The sequence below is a fragment of the Stylophora pistillata genome, chromosome 1 (assembly GCF_964205215.1).
Source record: "Stylophora pistillata chromosome 1, jaStyPist1.2, whole genome shotgun sequence".
Lineage (NCBI taxonomy): Eukaryota > Metazoa > Cnidaria > Anthozoa > Scleractinia > Pocilloporidae > Stylophora > Stylophora pistillata.
In genome coordinates, this window is record NC_142519.1 from 34745044 (window position 1) to 34763414 (window position 18371).

General features: G+C 40.1%; 2 protein-coding genes and 1 pseudogene across 3 annotated transcripts; all 3 read right to left on the minus strand.

Annotated features, from left to right (window-relative positions):
* Positions 1–968: 968 nt before the first annotated feature.
* Positions 969–8808, minus strand: LOC111335054 (uncharacterized). 2 transcript variants are annotated; one of them, XM_088729323.1, is made up of 10 exons: positions 8229–8808; positions 7411–7518; positions 7205–7330; positions 7060–7128; positions 6695–6781; positions 5572–5667; positions 5226–5297; positions 3362–4897; positions 2774–2908; positions 969–2457 (listed from the first exon to the last, which is right to left on the minus strand). In XM_088729323.1, exons 2-10 carry the CDS (start codon positions 7469–7471, stop codon positions 2009–2011), a joined length of 2631 nt encoding a protein of 876 aa, XP_088585449.1. In that variant the 5' UTR covers positions 7472–7518; positions 8229–8808; the 3' UTR covers positions 969–2008. The 2 variants fall into 2 exon arrangements, with proteins under 2 accessions (XP_088585449.1, XP_022796628.2); XM_022940893.2 differs by lacking the exon at positions 5226–5297.
* Positions 8809–8893: 85 nt separating this feature from the next.
* LOC111335057 (uncharacterized) lies at positions 8894–12687 on the minus strand. Its single transcript, XM_022940898.2, has 4 exons — positions 12340–12687; positions 11786–11870; positions 9704–11641; positions 8894–9587 (listed from the first exon to the last, which is right to left on the minus strand). The coding sequence occupies exons 2-4, from the start codon at positions 11847–11849 to the stop codon at positions 9064–9066; spliced, it is 2526 nt and encodes an 841-aa protein (XP_022796633.2). The 5' UTR covers positions 11850–11870; positions 12340–12687; the 3' UTR covers positions 8894–9063.
* Positions 12688–12860: 173 nt separating this feature from the next.
* LOC148742213 (histone H4-like) lies at positions 12861–15851 on the minus strand (annotated as a pseudogene).
* Positions 15852–18371: the final 2520 nt, after the last annotated feature.

Sequence of the window (18371 nt, forward strand, 5' to 3'; positions counted from 1 at the left end):
AAACCTCAGGAATTGTGAAGGTTTCCCTAGGATATGAGTAAGTCAAGAAAGTTTTGATGCAGCCATTTCAAAACACGTTTTGGTGATTCAGAGGTAATTTCGCGAAACTTATATCTACCTATATATATTTAAGAAATTAGGAAAATTAGAGTATTGTAAAAGTGTAATAAGTCAAAAAGATAGTGGAGATGGCACTCACTCGGACTGATATTTTTTGACTTGGTGTTTCTATGATTTTGCTAGATTTGCAAGGGCATGACCATATACTTCAATCTGTTAGCTTAGAGAGAGACATTTTATTTTCAAATAGTCGAGTATAGTTCATTTTTTACTTATAAAAGATACCAGGTGTAGGTCTTTGTACTTAAAAAACCTTTTTCCCCTTATACTTCAAGACATTGTTCATCGAGCCTTTCTAGAAGGTATGACGTCAGTGACGCGATGCAGGAAGTCAGTGATACTATGAAAGCCCACTCCTCTACCTTTCTCTTTCGTCTCCTTCAACGTGACCCGTGTCGCGTCTGCTACCCAGGTGTGTAAGTGAAGTTTCACCCTCACAACCTCTCAGTTAAATCCATCATTCTTAAAAACTTTAAATTACTTCAAAACGATCCAGAGACAAGCACTATCTTTTCGCAGCCTCCGCTCATTTCATTCAAACGCGACAAAAACATAGGCAATTTTTTGGTCAGAAGTTCTTTTCAGACTAATGACCAACCAGGCACTTTTAAATCCGCTCGTGCACGATGCAAAACGTGTCCTTTCGTTCACAACACTGATAAAATATCGTGACCTAAACGATACATTAAGATCACCGATCACTTCACGTGCACCTCCACCAATGTAATCTATTGCATAACTTGCACTTATTGCAAAAAGATATACATCGGCGAAACAGGCAGAAGACTAGGTGACCGATTCCGAGAACACCTTCGAGACGTGGAAAGGAATGACAAGGACACATCGAAACCAGTCGCTAGACATTTTAATTTACCTAATCATTCTAAGCAACATATGGCAATCTGCGGTCTTTCCTTGCACTAAGGTAGCACGGAAAGCCGTAAAAATCTTGAGCAAAAGCTCATCTTTCAAACCGGCAGTCTAAATCCCACAGGGATCAACGAACGCTTTTCATTTCACTAATTTATTCATGTTTGTCTCGTTGCCATGTTCCCACCAATAACTTAGCTCCATTTTCTGCCTTTAAAAGCACACACAACCTACAATTCCTCTATTCGCTCCGACGAAGGGCTAACGCTCGAAACGTCAGCTTTTGTAATCGTTACGGTGGCCAATTTACCATTTCAACTTTGTTGATATATCCAAATTATTTCGTTACTCCCACCGACGCAGCCCCAAACAGTTTCTTTCGAAACTATCAGCCTTTATTCATTAGAGATATAACATTTGACACCAATTTGATTTTTTTTAACTTGACGAAATCGAGTCACTGGACGACTTCGTTTACGTTTAGGAACGATTTACCATTGAAGATAGTTTTCTAGACAATCTGGTAAACTGCAAGGAGAACAAACTTCAAGAGAACGAAAAATCTTGCGTTCTCGTCGCAAGACGGTTTCACTGTAAACAGAGTTTAAAGAAAACTGATATACCGACGGATTATTAAATGAACAATTGGCTATAAAAATGCATTATAGAGTTTTCGTTGATATTTTGAAAGGTTTATGCTACTCAGCCACTGATTTTGCACTGTAGACATTGGGTACCATTTTTTTTGCGACTGATCTTCACATTTGCATTAAGTGTAAGTTCTAAATGGTATGTAAAAAAGATTAATACACGCGCTTCGATTACACTGAATATAATCTCGTTTTTAGTTCTTTTATGAAAACTGTCAAACATGTAAATGTTCTTTTCAATTCAACCTGAAGCTAACTAAAATAAACGTGTAAGCTGTAAAACACCGCTGACTGACATCTGTTCAAATATGAACGAAGACGTGCCCGGCGACGGCATAGATGGTTAGAGGCATCTGTACCCTGCTTTCCTAACTCTGCGGTTCAGGTATATGAATGTTAGTTTTCTCTTTATGTCTTAAGTTTCCAGGTGGATCATAAAGTGCTACCACAAAGGTGTATTTTCCATCTGAGCTTTTGGCTTCCCCAATCCCAAGCCTTTTCGAGTCTCTCCAGATAAGTTGAGTAAAGTGCTCGGTGGACTTGTCGATCATTGGATCATCAAAGTTATAGCTCTTTACCTCGCTATACCAGTCAGCGGTAGCTTTCTCGGCAGCAATGTCGTAACTGTGCCACAGGCGAGCCACGTTGATACCGATATGCTCTTTTTTTAAGTCTGATAAATGGATTGCATTATGTGCCAACTGTTTTGCGATTTCTTGCGCCTTAGAGGCCAAGCGCTTGGACCATTTCAGAGGAGGACTTCCGTGCCATGTTCTAAACTTGTTATGCAAACGAAGACCAGCTCTTCCCAGTTGATCTGCCAAAATCAAGAAATGGCATTTGAAATTAAAGATCATTCGTTTTTGTACATCATGCATCATCATTCTTCCGGAACGGCATAAGATCGTTCTCTATATCGACTACAGAAAATAAGATTTACCGCCTAGATGTAGAGTTTTTTTACGAGATGAAAAGATATCAGTTCAAAATCTATCCGGTCTTATTTTGTATATATGTTTATCAGTATGATTTAATGCTTTTTATATTAACAAAGGCTGTATAATCTAATTGCTTACGAGCAGTTTGAAGTTAGCAGATAACGTGATTTTTTTCCCTTGAAGTGATTGTCTTACCGGGACATGGCGGCATGAAACAGGCCTTGCTTTCTGTTCTGTACCCCTTGCACTGTCTTCCCTGACAGAACTGAGCTCTGGCTTGAATACCTTGACCACAGGTCACTGAACATGGCGACCAAGAATCTCTCACACCTGTGCAGAGAGTATAGTATTAGGAAACCGTCGATAAAGAAGTTAGAGTCTGTTTATCGTAGATAGTGACCAAAACCTGTAATAGTTGACGCGTGCAACTGAGGTTCGAAACTTTGACACAATCGACTGAAAACGACTGAAATGGTCACAAGAAACATCATTTCAAATTTTGGGGCGAAATGTTTCATAGACCTAAGGATTTGTTCCGCGTTACTTAAACCAAAAACAGTCAATATTTTTGACGTTTCAATGACGCCTACTGTTTTTACATTAGTTTCGAGAGAATTAAGGTTAATTTGGTTTTGATTTTGAGACACTTCATTGTAAAGCAGTCTATCGCTTTGACAGAAGTTACAGAAACATCGGCCAGCTTTAGTTGTGTCAAACCCTTACAAATTATATTATTTTTGCTGGTACATTTACGCAATGGTAGTTACTAGTTTTGATTCTGACCATTTTCTAACTTTCTGTTGTTGGATGTCCTCGCTAAGTCGTGGTCTGGTCTAAAGCTGAGTCTTGCCCTGTTTTCGGGAGGGTCCTCGAAAAACTTGGATGGCCTCAAAAAGCTTTTCAAGGACAAAAACTTGTGCTTTTCTTCGCCTTTCGGTAGTCTTGAGCTTAGAGGAAATATATCTGGTGGGGGTGATTGTCCTACCCCGGCAAATGATATCCTGTCTAGTTCGTTGTATTTGGTTGGAGATATTTGTTGAAAACCATGCACTGCAGTCGGACTTCTCTGATTCTCGCCAGGGTTGCGACCTATGGTTGGGCTCACAGAAGGCAGATCCGCCTCGTGAAGAAGATCGTCATTTTGTTCCCAGTCATTCTTTTTATTTAATTTGGAGTTCGTTTTCCCAAGAATTTGCCAGCTGAGCATATTTGTTGTCAAGTTGTCGTCAAAGCCTTTAATCATATTTCCTTTCTTAGAGAAATCCCTTGCTGGAGCTGTTTGGCTTTCCCAGAGATAACGGTTTATTTCTTCAGCATCTGTCGCCATTTGTGGTTTATATTTGCTATATTCTTTCATTCCTAGGAATGCGCCACTATTAATAGTTTTGTTTGGATCTGATTCCGTTAATGTGACATTGCCAGGTATTTTAAGCACCAACGATCCATCATTACTAGTTCCAGCTTTGAAACTAACTGGTTTTCCAGCACCAGATATCTTAAGTGTCACATAGCCAGCATTTGATGAATCTGTTTCTTTTGATTGCAAAGCGTTCCTAGATGGCGTTTTGCCTACGTTGGGGTATTTAAGAATATCTACGGACTGATCTTTCATCATTCCAGATGGTACAACAGAACCACCTTGAGAAACTTGTTCTTGAATATGTCGGTGTTCTTCATTTGGCGTGCTTGGCGGTTGTTGCTCATTGATCATTATGCTTTTCGAAGATATTTTTCCTGAAGTTAAAACGCTTCCTTGCGAAGGTAATGTAGGCAAATAATTAAGTGCATTAGGGTTAGCTGTCATTAATGTTTTCAGTTGATTGCGAAAAGGTGACAGAGTCGTTGCTTGTTTATGTGCAAGCAAAGAGCCGATTGCTGCGTCATTTTGTTCTATTTTTTCTCCTATCGCTTTTTTGAGCAAGTCTTGCTTAAGATCTTCACTATGGTAATCTGATTCATTTTGATGGTTCAGCAAGTCAAGAATCACTTTTTTGCCAATTACAGAAAAAAGATCTGAGTTATCAGAAAGTGAGTTGTGAGGCTGTTCTTGATTTGTATCAACGTCCTCAAAGAGCTCTTTATCTTGGGTATCAAGTTCTTGATCATAGTTCTTTGGCATTTCAAACGGATTGTTTCCAAATTTAGAATTATAATCCGGCATTTTGTCGTACTCGGACTCCTTGTAACTATACTCAGGTAAAGGGTTATCTTTGTACATGTCACTGACTTTGCCAGCATCAGATGCCTGTGGCTGATCGTTCTCTATCTGGCTAATTTGGCGATAGAATTCATTATCCAACCCTCCATTACGAACGGTACCTGTAAAAAAAATACGGATTATGTGAGGCTTCCAGACAGTTTTGTTTATTTTTATTTGAAAACTTCCTAACCAGCTCGATGCCTTATCCAGTTTCACAATTGTTGCAATAAAGGGGGGAGAAGGGGTTGGATACAACACAACTTGTCTTTCAATATTTTCAAAGAGAAGCTGCAAATGTAAGAGGAGAAGAGAAAACCACTGCTTTTGTTTTAAAGCCAGATTTCATTTTAGACCGCTGTACTGGTGGTACTCGGACCTGAACCGTGCATGTTAACGTGCATTTTTTCGGTCGTCACGTGCACGTGCAAAAGTGAAGTGGGTGCTTACTCATGTCTTCAGTTCTCCCCATTTCATCTCTTGTTACCTTCTCAACGAAGTTCCTACTACTCTTACTAAAATCTGTAGAAGAAGAAATTAGCGTTACCCATGTGGTTTTAACATTTTGAAGAGGTGAAGACCAGTACTAGCAGAGTGAAGTATGCACCGATATCCTGGATAGGCTCTGCAAGCCAATGCACAGGAAAACTCCTTTTTTAACAATCCAGGCTCTGAATGTCAATGGTGAACACCGAGAGTTTAATCTTTGTTTGTCAAAGCTACTTTCGTAAATCCTAATTCTTTGGACCTCAAAAGCCAAAAAATGACACATCACTCTATATTTCTGATAAGTTACCGTTTGGTGACTTGTTATGAGAAGGATCCTGTATATAACCTTCTTCAATCTTGGACATTGTTCCATGCGAAGAATCCTCATGATTTCCTGTGAGTTCTTTTGAGGATGAAAAGTAGTTTGTTAACAAAATACTAGCTACCGATACAGATAAAAAGGGATTAAAAAACAGAGGGGTGAACGTAGCCTACGTGTAGCCGCACCCTCCCCCCGACAAAGGAGAAACGGAGCGAGGGAGAGTTGCTGGGGGGAGGGTGCGTCTACACGTAGGCTAGGGTGAAATTGATAACTACCCCTTCATGATTACTTTAATGTAAATCGTGCATAACCGAATTAGTGTTTGGGTGAACAAAAAGCTACAAAAGGAACTTTGGATGAAATATCTAACCGAACCCTCGTGTCGGCTGTCATTATTTAAATCGAATTTACCAACTACATTCGAACCTGTATCAAGCGGCACCGTATTAAGCAGTCACCCTTTATTTAGCGGTCAAAGTCTTGAATTTTTTTCCCCAATAATCGCTTTAGATTTCACCTTCATTAAGCGGTCACCTCTATAAAGCGGTCGTGGTCATCATTTATTGAGTCCCAACGGCCTGTTTGTATTTAACGGTCACTTAAAGCGGAATCACTCAAACGAAACTGGGAATAATCCTTCTAGTAAAATGTAATACTTGTTTCTTATCCGAATTCAGTTAGTTGTATTTTTTTGCGAGTTTCCTAACCTTAAGTGGCCAACTATGTCATGAAATGACGTGTCTTATCGTTTTTTATAATACCCTTGTTCTGTGGAACCTTTATTAAGCGGTCACAAAGCCTTCCCCGCTTAATACAGGTTTGACTGTAGCAATTTCAGAGCTCAAACTACACTGAACTCACTGAGGCCCATTTAAAGCTACCAGAAGGGAGTAAAGTTTCGACATTTTGTATAGCCTGGATAATTTTTCATTTTGTATAGCCTGGATAATTTTTCTACGTGCCGAAAAACGCTGTGGTTGTTTCGTTTAAGAAAATTAGCTGAGAGTAATTCCGAGAGTTTATAATTTAGATTATTCTATTAAATTAAACTACACTGAAAGCCTTGTTTGAGATAATATTTACGGTGAATAGACAAGTGGAATATCACCTTTATCAAATTGATTCACCAGGTGCTGGTCAAGCGATGACAGCTGTCCAGAATACAATATAGCGCTGTTTGTTAAACTTTGTTCCTCTGAGTTCATGAAAAAGGAAAAGAACGAAAAGTCAAAGTAGAGACAAATATGATCCTACTACTTGTGGGTTGGTATGATATTAGATACTCATATCACCCTTTAGTAGAACAGACAACGATCTTCTTATCATAGTGAAGGGTCCTTAAAACAGAGTAAATTGCCTTGTCAGTTTTGGGAGACGAAGTGTATCCGTTCTGTTATGCAATTGGTACAATCTCATCTAAATTAACGTCGTCATAAACACACCTAGATAAACACAGTACTGTAAAGCAATTACCTTTAATTGCTGGAAGCTGGTGTAGAGCCGAACCTAGATCACTTTTTCTTGCACCCCCGGCATCTAACCCTAGCACATAACAAAAGATTGTCATATAGGTCTATAACAATGATTTTATTATTCAATAAACAGACTTCTTGCCAACCTGCAGCAGTCACTTTAAAAACATCCTCTGGTTTTAATCCGAGGAGAGCTGATCGTGCAGTTTTCTCGAATGGTAGTACAAGTAGTTTTCTCTCATGTTTTCCGCGGATTACCTTCCCGTGAGAACCTAAGGAAACAAGTTTGCAAACAGTCCTCAACCTGGATTTGAAAAGAATCGAAGACAGGAATATATGCATCAAAACGTACCTTTCACTACAAGTAACAAGAACACCGGTATTAACAGCTGGGCAGTGGTAGCCTTGGTCATCTTAGCTGTTAAACATTTCTGCTCATGCAGAGCATGGCTCTAATTTCCTTTCAAAACCATAAGAAATGCTATTAACAAACCAAAATATCAGCGAGAGTAGATATCTTATGAATATATAACAACGATTGAACTAAATAAATATTATTCAAGAATAAAAAGCATACGCCGAACAATATAAAAAGGACTCAAGTATCATGATCTCTCATCTGACGTTTAAGAGGTCAAACACGCGAGCGGAAGATATTTAGCCAGGTTGTCAACTTAGTTTATTGCAGACATGAGTGGGCAACTTCTACGTAATAAAAGATCCTGATTTTGGCTCACTCCAGTTGAATAAGGAGTGATCGGTGTGTGGGTAATTCCCAGTCGAGAAGTCACATAATTGTACATGTTTCCATTTTTTTAAATGTTTGATTTGGAATTTCTACTCTATAAATGCTTCACGTTACAAAGTTGCGCTTATCTCCGGTGATACTTCGTGAATGAAGTTAAGATATCAGGTGTCGATGTTTGTATCTGATCGATGTGGCAATTGTTTTCTATGGCTGAAATACTTTATCGATCCATCCGTCGTTTGGTATTTAGCGCTAAAAAATTTCTTACATTTCGACTTGAGCCAACAAGGATTGTCAATTATCCTCGTTCCGGTAGATATGCCCCGCTGTAAAGCTTTTGGAAATTCAGTGAGATTTATATCTTGTACCGAGGCACACAGCCTAAAAACAAAATGATAAAGATGACTGTACCCCTTACTTACCGGTTACATACCAGGTTAATTTTAAGCGGCAGACATATCATTTTGGGCCATTGCAAAATATCTGATTTTCACCAAGAAGACAGGTTAAATTAGTCATAAAGAAAGTCTTTAAGACAGGTGCTCTATTTATTACATAACTACGTGTCAAAAAAATTTACGGTCCGCAGAGTAACATTCGGTCTTTCGGTTGTGTTTAACGCTCTTGAAATGTCTTCGTCAAGCGCTCGAGACCTCGACAGGAGTAGAATCGGAGCTACCGGAAACAGTCGAAAAAATGCCGGATGGATTGAAAGACATTTTAAAAGACCGTGAAGAAAAGTAAAGCTGGAGTGACTGCATTAGAAAGCATCCGAATCTCGGCCATTTGAAACATTTCTCCATTTGTAACACGGGCTTACCCTAATGTATGAGAGATGATCACATTCTATAAAACTCAGTCCCGGAATTATGTTTTAAGGCTTTCAACTTACTCGAGGCAGAGTGAAGGACATGATACGACTTTGCATGTGCTGAATTTCAAAAGTAAAGAGACTGCTCCTTCTGTCGTTATTACTGAACTTAATCTCAACAACAGTTTGCCTAAAAGTGTGTAGAGTATACTCAAATTTACACTATTAAATCGTAAAAAGAAGTTGTATTTGGTGTGCCTAAGATAAAGCTCTGCATTTTTATTTAATGAAAATTTTATTTTACAACTCAATTACAACTTAATTACCGTTGTGTTTGCATTTTTTGTATCCTCCATGAAAAAATTCGTTATCAAGTCTTTCACTCATGAACAAAAATGAAAACAAATGAAAGTGTTACTTTTCAAGAGTTTAATTCACGAGGTATATTAATCAAGGGTTGAATTTGATAGCATCTGTGCTCTCTTAAATATTGTGGCGTAAACGTCCTCTGTCATAGTTCCTTTATTAAGTACATTATCTCGTAATCGTTTCCGATCATTCCCTGGTGGTTTATACAAAGCCACCACATACAAATCATTAGTAGCAACATCCTTGGCGCATCCCATGCCAATTTCTTTTGTTCCTTTCCAGACCAGTTGAGTGAATGCGTCAGTTTGTGGAATTACTCGTGGATACGAGTAACTGTAATTACGGGATTCGCTATACCAAAGATCAGTTGCCACTGCTCCAGCATCGTTGAATGGAACACCAGTTATTTTTGCCACATTTTCTCCATAACCCATTGACTCTGCTAATTCTGAGCGTTCTACGGTTCCCCTCATGGCCATATCATATGCCATTTTTTCTGCTTGCGTAGCAAGTACGTCTGACCAACGAAGATTAGAAGAGTGGTGTTCTTGACGGTAGTGATTATGAGCTTCAAGCCCTTTCTCAGCAAAAGTCTCGAGATCTAATCAACAAGTGAACAATGCGGTTAAACCACATACAACGACAGCATCAGACAACATTACAAAGGCACAGGATGATACCAACATAAATACAAAGGCAAAAATGGTTTAATGTTACCTTCCTTGATGTGCTCTGCTGTGGAGAATTCTTGCTTGTCTTTAGGAGTTCCAATCTCTGTGGCAGACTCAAATAAGACATTGTCTGATGGGCCAAGCGCTTTTGTCTGAGAACTTGATTTTGTAATTGGTTCAGATGGTGACATTTCCAGGTCTTTTAATGGGTCAAAGAGCGTCTTTTGAGGCTTCCGATATTCTTGCCCAGCCCCTCTGGTTGAAGCGGACAGTTCTACTGAGTTCGCTTTCCCATGGACAGGAATATCTTGTATAAACTGAGACTTTATCGTGGGCTCAACATATTGTAAAGAAACTGGATCTTTTTTAATGGCTCTTACACTTCCAGTTCTTGTATACGGTACGTTTTGAAGGTTTATATGTTGATTCTCTTCTCTTGGGGTTAAATCTGTAGGATAATTTATCACGTGCTTGCCCTGCAGACTTTTGATACTGGATTGTACTGCTTGCAATAACTTCTTGACAGCTTCAGCGAATGCAGCTGTAGTTTGTGCGGCAGACTGAGGCTTTCTGTTTGTGCGGTAATTATTATTTAGTTTCTCAGCTGTCCCTTTTAATGAAGGTAGGATCCTCACGCTGTAACCAACCTTGGTGGTTGGCCGCACTTTAGAGTCGCTCGCAAAACTTTTATTCTTTGTTTCTTTTGAGGGTTCTCCTATATCTTTATCAAGGGCTTCCTTAGACGAAGGCTGAGCATCGTTAAGTTTCCCTAAAGTATCCACGATACCTGCCGGCTTTTTCTCAGATTCAGTCTCATTGTCCACGTCTGTCTCCTTTTCTTGAAGAGGTTCATCAGACAAATCTGCATTAGGCAGCATTGATTCTCCTGATTTTGGAATTTTTAAAAGAACCCACGATTTTCGATTCCCTTGAACGTCTACCACCTTTTTTGAGGGCCACAAACTGTCAGGTACCCTCGACAACGATATTCCCTTTGTAAATTTGGGATCATCGTGCATTTTTCGTAAGTAATTTTTTAGCTCTTCCTTGGCCATAGACTTGATAAGATCGCTAACGGCTTTTGCCAGGGCAAAGGAAAATGACTTTTTGTGATGTTTCCTCGTTCTTATCATTGCATTTCCTTTATCGAGCTCTTTTGTCTGAGGTAAAAGTTTTATTCGTGAACTGGAATCAGTTGGATTATACCGGAGCAAAGGTTTGTATGTGGGTTTGGTTACAAGGTGTGCCTTGCGCCCAAACAATAGTCTTAATATTGAGATTCCCAACTCTGTGGGATTGATAAGCTCGGTATGTATAGTAGACTTCCGCTCTCCAGATGCACTGTTCCGAAGCGATGAAGTGTTCAAAAGACGTAATAGTTTGCTTCCAAAATCAAGAGGAAGCTCAGCTTTAGAGTTTTGAGGATCAGAACCAACAGATTCGTGCTCTTGATTTACAGTGTTGTCATTGTCGAGAAGCACTTTAGCCAGAGACAAGGCATTGGAGTCTTTTACAAAATGATTCTTTTCGTTTAGCAACAGCCCTAATGCAGTGACGAGAGTGCGGGAAATGGGAATTGCGTGTTCAGGCTGCGATCTGCCTCCTGAAGCTGAAGGCAACATTATTGAAGTTCTTTTCTGGGTGCTTTTCGCTGTTGATGTAGCCCGTATTGCAAGTCTTGTTTTTGATTTTGGATGGATTTTCTTTGTGATTTTGCGCTTCTTGTTTGTTACTTTCTTCTTAAGGTTTCTAACGTCTCCAACGAAAGATGACAAAGCCAGTTCCTTTACTAAAATTTCATTCTTTGCTATTTCATCTTTTTTTAAAGGGGGAGAAAAGCCTCTCTTTCGAGATGTATCTTTCTTCTCCATTTCAACGATTCTTTTCCAGTCTCGAAGGTGAGCTGATGTCCGCCTGACGAAATCAGGTGAGTTCTTCTCTCTCCAGAACGCATGGTGTTTGGAGTTGTGCTTATGACACAGGCCTACACAAGTAACACAATTAGACGTTATGCACTCAGATAGTTATCTGCTTGATATTGGCAATAATCATTTGTACTGAAGTTTCTAAAGTTCAATTGGTTTCATTTCAATCTTTGAGTATTTTTAGTACTCTTGGATTATCTTACCTAGGTGGAAGGCGTTAGGAACGAAGGTTAATGAAAGGACCAGGACCAATAACTTTTCATTCATTTGTTCATCAGACTTGAAACGCTGTAAGAGCAGAGGAAAATGCTTCTGCTAAGTGAAAACTATCAAAATAAATGATTATGAGAAAAAAGCAAGGCGTTAGAGTATAAACGCAGACTTTAGGGGATTTTTGTTTCATAGCGTTTTAATGAGGTTAGCGTAAGAGTGAGCCAAAAACAGAATAATAGTAGCTATGATTGTGTGGGAAACCAGGGTAAATGGGTGATTTTATGGCTTTGAATACTCAAGCATTTGTTATGAACATTTCAATTTTCAATTCAGGTATATTTTAAAGGCCACCTTAGGTGAATAGGCAAAATAGATCATGACAACATTAATCGTCTTTGAAAGCTACATTTCACTAAATGTACTCCGAAACAGCAGTCAAAAGATGTTAAGAGACGACCCCGATAGAGTCTTTTCATGTTTTAGCGCGGCCCTTATCTCCCCGCCATAACAATGACATTAAAGCTCACCAAGCAAATAACCATACCTGTTCTTACTCATTATTATTCATATCTGTGTCTGTGATTGCTTCCTTTTCAATCCAAGATACGAAGTTCCAAGCAAGAAATACCATCAATCGAAAAGTCGATCAGATGCGTTTTGTTCGCAAAACCATGTTGATCTTTCCCATGATCTGGAGAGAAGGGAATTATGGCATATGGCCAAAAATATACTATGACTCACTTCTGTCCACAATCGAGGAACAAAATAGTACGATTAGTCATTTGACCGTGATAATAAAAGTGAGACTGGTGTCTGTTTTGTTTAGACTATCTACCTCTCCCCGAAGTGCTATTTGATGACTCAATCAACCTGCCAATTCACTTGACGCTTCAAAGGCTCTGCTATTCAAACCAAGCGAAAAAAACAGTGTAGAATAGAAGGTAAAATACGAAGATAACTCTTATGAAGGGTTCTCGCGATTCACGGCTGATGATCTCACAGCGACCGTGTTATCTCATTTTCATATAATGGTGATAATGATAACAACAATAATGACAATTGGGATACAAGTGATTAAAAACATTTTATGTTGTTACTCTATTATAGCAAGTGGTGATGGCCACACCTCTCTTGATCAAACTTTACGTGAGTTTCAAATTCATCTTCCCTTTTTTCGATGACCCGTTGTTTTGTTTTCTTTGATTATTTATTTTCTCACAATATAACCTCAACCCATGAGTTTCAACAGCACTTTACCAATTGCATTAAGCTGATGCTTCATTCAGTATGAAAGTTTGGGATCCGTGCCCTCTAATGAAAGATAACTACCTTTAAAGTCGAGATTCGGGTGAACATCTCAGACCACACAATTTCTTTGAGACTAGACCATCTTTCTTTTGGATAATTTAACATCAGATGCGTAGTCTGCCTCAATCGTTTACGACTTAAGTTTCAGGAAAGTCAATTCAAAGAAATGAAATAAATATCATTCTAATTGGTTTGGTTTCCTCAGCATTTTATCCAAAATTCAACGATATCACAAACATTGCCGTTAATTTTATTTGCATATCCTTTGTTCAATGGTTGAAATTGTGAGATTGCATATCTTGCTAACAAACAAAAGCACCCCGACACATTCGCAGCCTGTTATTGTTTTTCTCTCACTTTTTTAAGTGCGAAAATTGCAAATTGCATATACTGGGCCCCTACAATGGAGATGCATTTTAATTTGGATAGTGCGTGTGCTGATAACAACTTTACTTTTAAATCCGCCCCAATCTTTACTTCTTATAGCCATCCTTGTTTCTTAGAGCAAGTTAAGAAACTGATTCGGTTTCAAGATAAAGTTCATTTTGAGACAGGCGGCTCAAAATATTTTGCGTTAGAACATAGCTAGCAGAGTCGCGCAATTAAATTCATTATACGTGAGCGTGCTCAAAATCCCGATAGTGCACGCTGAAAGCGTCAGCAAATCCGACTTCGCCAGAAGTTTTTTTTTCGCGCGAGCGGCCATTGTTAGCGCGGTGAAAAATAATATATTTCGCGACAATAATGGATACAAATAGAAACTCGGCCTACTAGTCCGGAAACGAAGACAATGTTTCGACCTTTTCCCTTGGGCTAGAGCTCTTAAATGAGGCAGAAAGAGAGAAAAACAAAGGAAAAGGGGACTCGGAAACAGCGCCGTCACGATTCGCTTCAACTGATATTGTTGTCCGTTTTTCGCGTCGGATTTGATGCACAATTCCACCGGCTATGTTCTAAAACAATTGGTTCATGCTTTCAGCTGTGCACTATCGAGTTATGGAGCACGTGGGAAGTTTGGAGTGCACTCAAGAAGCTAGAGTTTCCCTCGGCTATCGCCTCGGGCAACTCTTACGCTTCTTTCGTGCTCTCCAAACTTCCCGCGTGCTCCATAACTCGATAGTGCACGCTAAAGCATGAACCAATTGTTAACTAACGCTAACATAAAGATTAGGACTATGCTTGAAAACAGAAAAATTGCATCTTGTTTCGAAACAAAATAAAATATCTCCCCTTGACTTCTTTTACACCTGAAAACAGCATTATATCTTAGGGTCTCGCTATCAACGTGGCTTATCACGACTTTTGTGAGGAGCCATGGTTCTGAAAGAGCTAGCAATCAGTTCTTTGAGGTTTCTGTAATTCTGTAGCCGCTAAAACCGCAAAGGCTACGGCCTTGGTGTTTGAGGGCAAAGAGCACACCCATTGCGGTGACATTCTTTCGTTTGGCATGTTTGGTGTAGGTGACAGCATCACAAATTATTTTTCTCCAAGCAAACTCTAAGGTCTCCTCGGATCTCTTCTTATAAAAGCACAAGAAGTACAGTTAAACCGCTCTGCCCATGGGATTACTGGCTTGGTGATTCCCTAGATGTTGTCTCGTAGAATCTTTCCATGATAATAGGTGGCTCCTTTTCCTAACCCTTTACCTCCTTCACCGCATCCAGACGTGATTTTCGTTTCTTGTTACCGTTGTTCTTGTCGCTTTTTATTTAGTAATCAAGCTTTCTAATGTGGATAATGTACCAGATACAGAGAAATTGTCGGCCCTGGACAAATCCTGTGATGTGTGGCTTGAGCTCTCTCTAGAAGCTTAAACACGAAGGTGCGCTATATAAGGAAGTCTTCCCTGGGAAGACCTAGACTCATTTGTGACTCACCGTTGCGGGTCAAAGTTAAATGCTGGTAGACGAAGAAAAGGAGCTAATGAGATATCTATTGTTTACTTCCACCAGCATGGTGGCATGAGGTAACGTGCGAACCGCCTACTTCGATCTCAAATTTACCGCCACGAATAAAAACAGTCTTCATTGGAGAAAGGAAATACAAATCTCAAAAATTCTTGTATTGTGATGAAGACAAAATAATTTTGAGGAATGCGCCCGCTGTTCACTGCTTTGGAGTAGCTGTAGCTCAAGCTGACTTGACTCTAAGAGTTCTACATCACACGACGGTTGATTGACAAATGGTCCAGTGGGACCTAAGGCTCCTCTTATAGCGCGCCTTCGTGTTTAACATTGGATAAAATATATCCTGTCATGATAATTGACAGCCTGAGCATACACTCCTGCTTCTTAATAATGTCTTAATAATGTCTTAATAATGTTATTATCAATTTGAATTATTTGTTTCAGTTGTTTGGTGAAAAACCTGTAAACTAGCTTCTAGCTAACTGTTTCTCCACGTTATAAACTGTTTATTATTATTATTATTATTATTATTATTATTCAGCTAAAACCAAACTGAACTCTACTGAAGGTTGGTAAGAAATCACCTATAGGAAAATTACGTCACGGTACATGTGTAATCAATCATTCGAGATGGCTACGCGTAAAATCTGCGTCAATCGTTTACGACCTGCTCTTAAACTTAGATACAAAAGTACTTTTCGATCAAGATGGAGTGACTCCCAACCCAAAAATGAAACATGTCCAATGGAAAAACAAGTTGCCAACCTTTGGAACATTTGTAAAGTTGCATAGAAACAAATCTCGAGCAACATTAACCTGCTGGAGAACCAAAAGACGGCATCGCTAGGAACAGCACACAAGCTGCGAAAGGTTCTATCCGCCAAGTAAGAAGAATGTAAATCCCTCTCAGGCAATGGTTTGGTCACGGTCTCGGCCCCGGATGGAGGAAAAATGATGTGGAGAAAGGATAGGGAAACAACATCTACATGCAATGCGTGTTTATTAAGTCAAGTGATCGAATACAAATAGTAACTTCCATGTGATTACAGCATTAAATAACTCTCCGATTAACGTTCCCTTCTAGCCCTCCGAATGCGAGCCTCGAAGGCCACAGGCATAGTGATGATATATGGGCAGTATCTGACGGGGGAGCTGACTGCTAAAAGCCCATAGCTAGAAGAATTACTGTTGGAGCTTTCTCCATTTCTTTGCTTGGGCGATTTCCTCTTTGGTTCCAAGGAGCTCCAGAAGTAGGTGTTGAATAACTAGGCTACTGGAAAAGCCCCTGGTTTGTTTTAGGGTAGCATTGTATCCCGAGCGATGTAGGACAAATACTCTAGGGCTACCATTGCCGCATGGACATCAAACACACCAGAAAAACGGGAACATTTGTCGCGGATGCTGGAGGGACTGGGCAACAGTGTTCAGGGAGATTTTGCCCTTCATCGCTTCTATCTCTCTTTTGACCTCGTCTACCACGTCCAAGGGTGTCTGAGAAAGTGTGTGAAAGGGGAGTTTTTTTCTAGCGGTGAGTCGGCACGAGTACAAACAAACTCCTTAAAATCGAATACCTTTTTCCGGCAAACCTTAGAAAATTGATATCTTGCAACAACTAACAAATACCCAAGAGGCTGACAAAAAAAAATAAACAGGAGGAGAAGGTAAAGAGAACTGTGTCGCACGAAGTCTACAGACAAATGTAAGATTTAAGCTGAAACCAGCTTGCAAATTAAGATTTCTTGGCTATAATCACCCCTAAAATTAAACGCCAAAAGGTGTAAACACAAGTCTTGGTAATCGCTCCACTCGGCATAGACGTTGCGAAGCGCCAGCATAATTCCAATGAATGCTTGGGGCGTTACACGAACGCTTTGAGTCGCCAACATAAAATGGTTCAAAATCAAATCAAATCAATACTTTATTTACCCAGGCACGTAGCGTCAAGGAGCTCGCAGAGCTCGTAACTTCACTCTCCGCTGGGTACGTTACACAGCCACCCTATGACGCCAACATAAGTTCCTCTTATGTATACGTAACACAAACGCCAAAAGACACCAACGTAATTTCCTCTTTGGAATACGTTACACATACGCCATGGGGCATCAACTAAATTTTCTCTTTTGGATTTGTTACATAAACGTAATGGAGCGCCAACATAATTTTCTTTTTTGGATACGTAACACAAACGCCATGAGGCGCCAACGTAATCTTCAATTCTGGATACGTTACACAAACGCCAAGGGGCGCCAACGTAATCTTCACCTCTGGAAACGTTACACAAACGCCATGAGACGCCAGCATAATGTTCTCTTCTAGATAAGTTACATAAACGCCATGGGGCGCCAACGTAATCTTCACCTCTGGATACGTTACACAAACGCCAAGGGGCGCCAACGTAATCTTCACCTCTGGAAACGTTACACAAACGCCATGAGACGCCAGCATAATGTTCTCTTCTAGATAAGTTACATAAACGCCATGGGGCGCCAACGTAATCTTCACCTCTGGATACGTTACACAAACGCCACGGGTCGCCAACGTAGTTTTCTCTTCTGGATACGTTGCACCAACGCCAGGGATCGCCGACGTAATTTTCTCTTCTGGATACGTTGCACAAGCGCCTGGGACGCCAACGTGATTTTCTCTTCTGGATACGTTACATCAACGCCAGGGGTCCCAAGCGTAATTTTCTCTTCTGCATACGGTACACAAACGCCATGCAGGGTCAACGTAATTAAACTTTGTACAAATATCATCTTATGTACGTTTCACAGACACTATGAAGCGCCAATGAAAGATAAGCGGTTGGGTTCTAGGAAAGGTACGTAAATAAGGCCTGAGTTCCCCCTCTCCTTTTACGTTGCACAAATACCTGAAAGCGCCAACGTGAATAGTTTCCCTACAAAGGAAAGCGTTGAGTCAAAAATACCAAATCAAATCCACACGTGTGTGCTAAAATGAGTATGAATCAGGAAGGGGACAAATGTAAACGTAAAAACACGGTACTCTGCGGGTGATGTTTGCCGTTTACCGGGGCGATAACGGCGACAACGACGAGTTCGGGTTCCGCCGGGACGTAAGACATAAAAAGAAAGCTTCAGCGGTGCTGGCTGTATTTCAGGAGAACGAAATTTGCAGACTGTGGCGTCAGTAGACTTGCGAGAAGAGAGAGATTTTGTATGCAACGGCGAATAAAATGTCTTGAGAATTTCCCTGAGGACCTCTACGGCCCAGAGCATTTCTGCCGCGAGAGTGCGTAATTATCCGATTTACAAATTCTGCATGCGGCGCCTTTTACGCGGGTGAGAATAGAGCTTCTAACGAGTACAAAGGTTTATGAGGAATTGATTTCAATCTTCTG